The 2,335-nt window shown below is 27.0% G+C and overlaps 1 protein-coding gene across 1 annotated transcript; it reads right to left on the reverse strand.

The window, feature by feature from the left end:
- Positions 1-1,341: 1,341 nt before the first annotated feature.
- LOC136091690 (sex-determining region Y protein-like) lies at positions 1,342-2,019 on the reverse strand. The gene has a single exon (XM_065819398.1). It carries the CDS (start codon positions 2,017-2,019, stop codon positions 1,342-1,344), a length of 678 nt encoding a protein of 225 aa, XP_065675470.1.
- Between the last annotated feature and the right edge of the window lie 316 nt (positions 2,020-2,335).

Consider the following 2,335-nt stretch of genomic DNA (forward strand, 5'->3'; position numbering starts at 1 on the left):
GTAACTGAGAATATAAATCATCTTTAAAAACACGAATAAACCTATAAACAGTTAAAGTGTTTATCTATAAATATTTGCAGTGGAAATAGACCTTTGTTAGCAGCCAAGCCACAATTTATCTTTAAAAAATTTGTGATGATTAAAAATCATCTGTAAATATTTATGAAGTTAAAAATTGCAACTGATATTTTGTCATATTTGCTTTTTCCTCTTAGTTTGTTGCTAAGCATTTGTGTGTGTTAATAATCTAAAGTTTAAAGTCTAAACAATCAACACACCTAATGTTAAAACTATTTGCAGGACTCTGAGAGAATTAGGATTAGATGCAAAACTGAACACATCACTTCTCGCATCTACCCAGTGGGCACATGACGTTAATTTGACGTTTTAAGGACGTCCTACAGACTTGGGGCGTCTTTAAGTCGTAGTAAAGACGTTTTACAAACCTCTGTGCTTGCTAGGTAAGGACCATAAGATTTAGTAATTGGCTGAAAAAGTTAAAGTAGTTAAAACTCAATGTTTTAAATATTTTTAATAGGTTAAATAGGTTTAAATATAGTTTATTGTGCTTAGTGATAAGTTTAACTTATTTTAAAAATTATTTCAAAAATGGGTTTGAGCTGAAATTCTAACCAGAAAGATATGCAGATAAAAATAGTATATAGTACACATAGTAAACTGCAAAAGAGTTTATTAACAAAATATCTATAAATCGAAATATTCTTTCAAGCAAATTATACAAATTTTTAATATAAATTTTACATAAATAGTCATTATAATAATAATAGTAATAAAAAGAGTACAAATAATAGCAACAGTAATACTAATAAAAATAATGCTATTTAAACTTTTATTATTGATATAATTCGAAAAAAGTTATACTATTAAAGATAAATACAAATAAATGTCTACTATGATTTGACTATTTATTGTCGGTATAAAAGAAAAAGTCTAAAAACATCATTTTGAGATAATGAACAAATAAGTTTATTGCGTAATAGTTAAAATAACAAATTTTTTTGTAATAATTGAAATAAAAAATCTCAATAATTCATTAATAATTAATTTATTAAATTTGCTTGGCGTATCAAACGATAGAGAATATAAAATATTAAAGAGTGGTATAACCCATATTGCCAAAAATGGACTTCGTGCATTTCCCTAGTATACCGACGATATACACTATGAATTGGTGCATATTAATTATGTTTAATTATGTTTAATTATGTTTAACTATGTAAAATAATGTAAACTGAAGTTAAATTTTTGTAGTAGTTAAAATTAAAAATTAAAATATTAAAAAATATTAGTGGTATAGTTGGTTAACAAAATAACATTTATTCATTCAAGATAACCAAAGCCTTTCTCAAGAGACCGAAAAAATTCTCTGAGTTCAGAGTCAAGTTCAATAACGTCTTCTCTTTCTTTCATTTGATTATTTTGATTGAAATCTTCTTCGTTATTTATGTCAAAAGAGTTTTCACAGCTACGTTGAGCTTCGTCTGAATAGTAATGCAGTGTAGTTGTTTCTTTGTGCGTTTGTTGATTTTCACCAAAACTGTCACTTTTATTTTTATTTGATTTAGCATTTAATTGGACATTGGAAACAAACTTATTATTAATGCTTTTTGTAAGAATTTTAGACGAAAATGTATTTTGATTGTCGTTTGTTTCATTCTGATAAGCTGCCAATACGCTTTGAAGGTAGCCAAAGCTTTTCAAATCTTTTTGCACTAAAATTTCACTCATGTTTAGACATTTAAAAATTTCGTATGTATTTAAATCATTACTTCTTAGTTTGGAAGCCATTTTGGAAAAACTTGTATTATTTAGTTGATGGAATTTTTTTTTTTTAAAGAAGTAATGATAATTTGGATAATCTTGCATAAATTTAGTTCGAAGACACTTTGCACTTTGAATAAACGGCAATTTCTCAACTTCACTCATTAATTTCCAAACTTTCCCTAACAGTCTGCTTATTTCAGTGTTGCTTAGATGAGGGTTTTCACTTGCATACATTTTCCTTACAGATTTTGCCCACAGCAAAAACGAATTCATTGGACGTTTTGTAATTTTCTCTCTTGGAAACTTTTCTGCGCATCTTCTTTTAAAAAAGTTATCCATAAAAGAATCTTCACATAACGTATCTTGTTTTACAAATCTTGGAAGCTCCAGTTTCAAAAACTTAGTAACTATGTTTTTAACCTGTGACTGATTTGATTTAAATTCCGTTTAAAAACGAAACTAAACTTAAAGTTAATTTAGATCTCACATAGGCTTAACACAAGTCAACAAATGTGAGTTAATTCGACTTTTGTTTATTTGTTTTGTCGCC

This window comes from Hydra vulgaris, chromosome 15, assembly GCF_038396675.1.
Source record: "Hydra vulgaris chromosome 15, alternate assembly HydraT2T_AEP".
Classification (NCBI taxonomy): Eukaryota; Metazoa; Cnidaria; class Hydrozoa; order Anthoathecata; family Hydridae; genus Hydra; species Hydra vulgaris.

Excerpts from the sequence above, each read along its gene's own strand:
- LOC136091690 (XM_065819398.1), bottom strand. The coding sequence starts at position 2,019 with ATGTATGCAAGTGAAAACCCTCATCTAAGCAACACTGAAATAAGCAGA.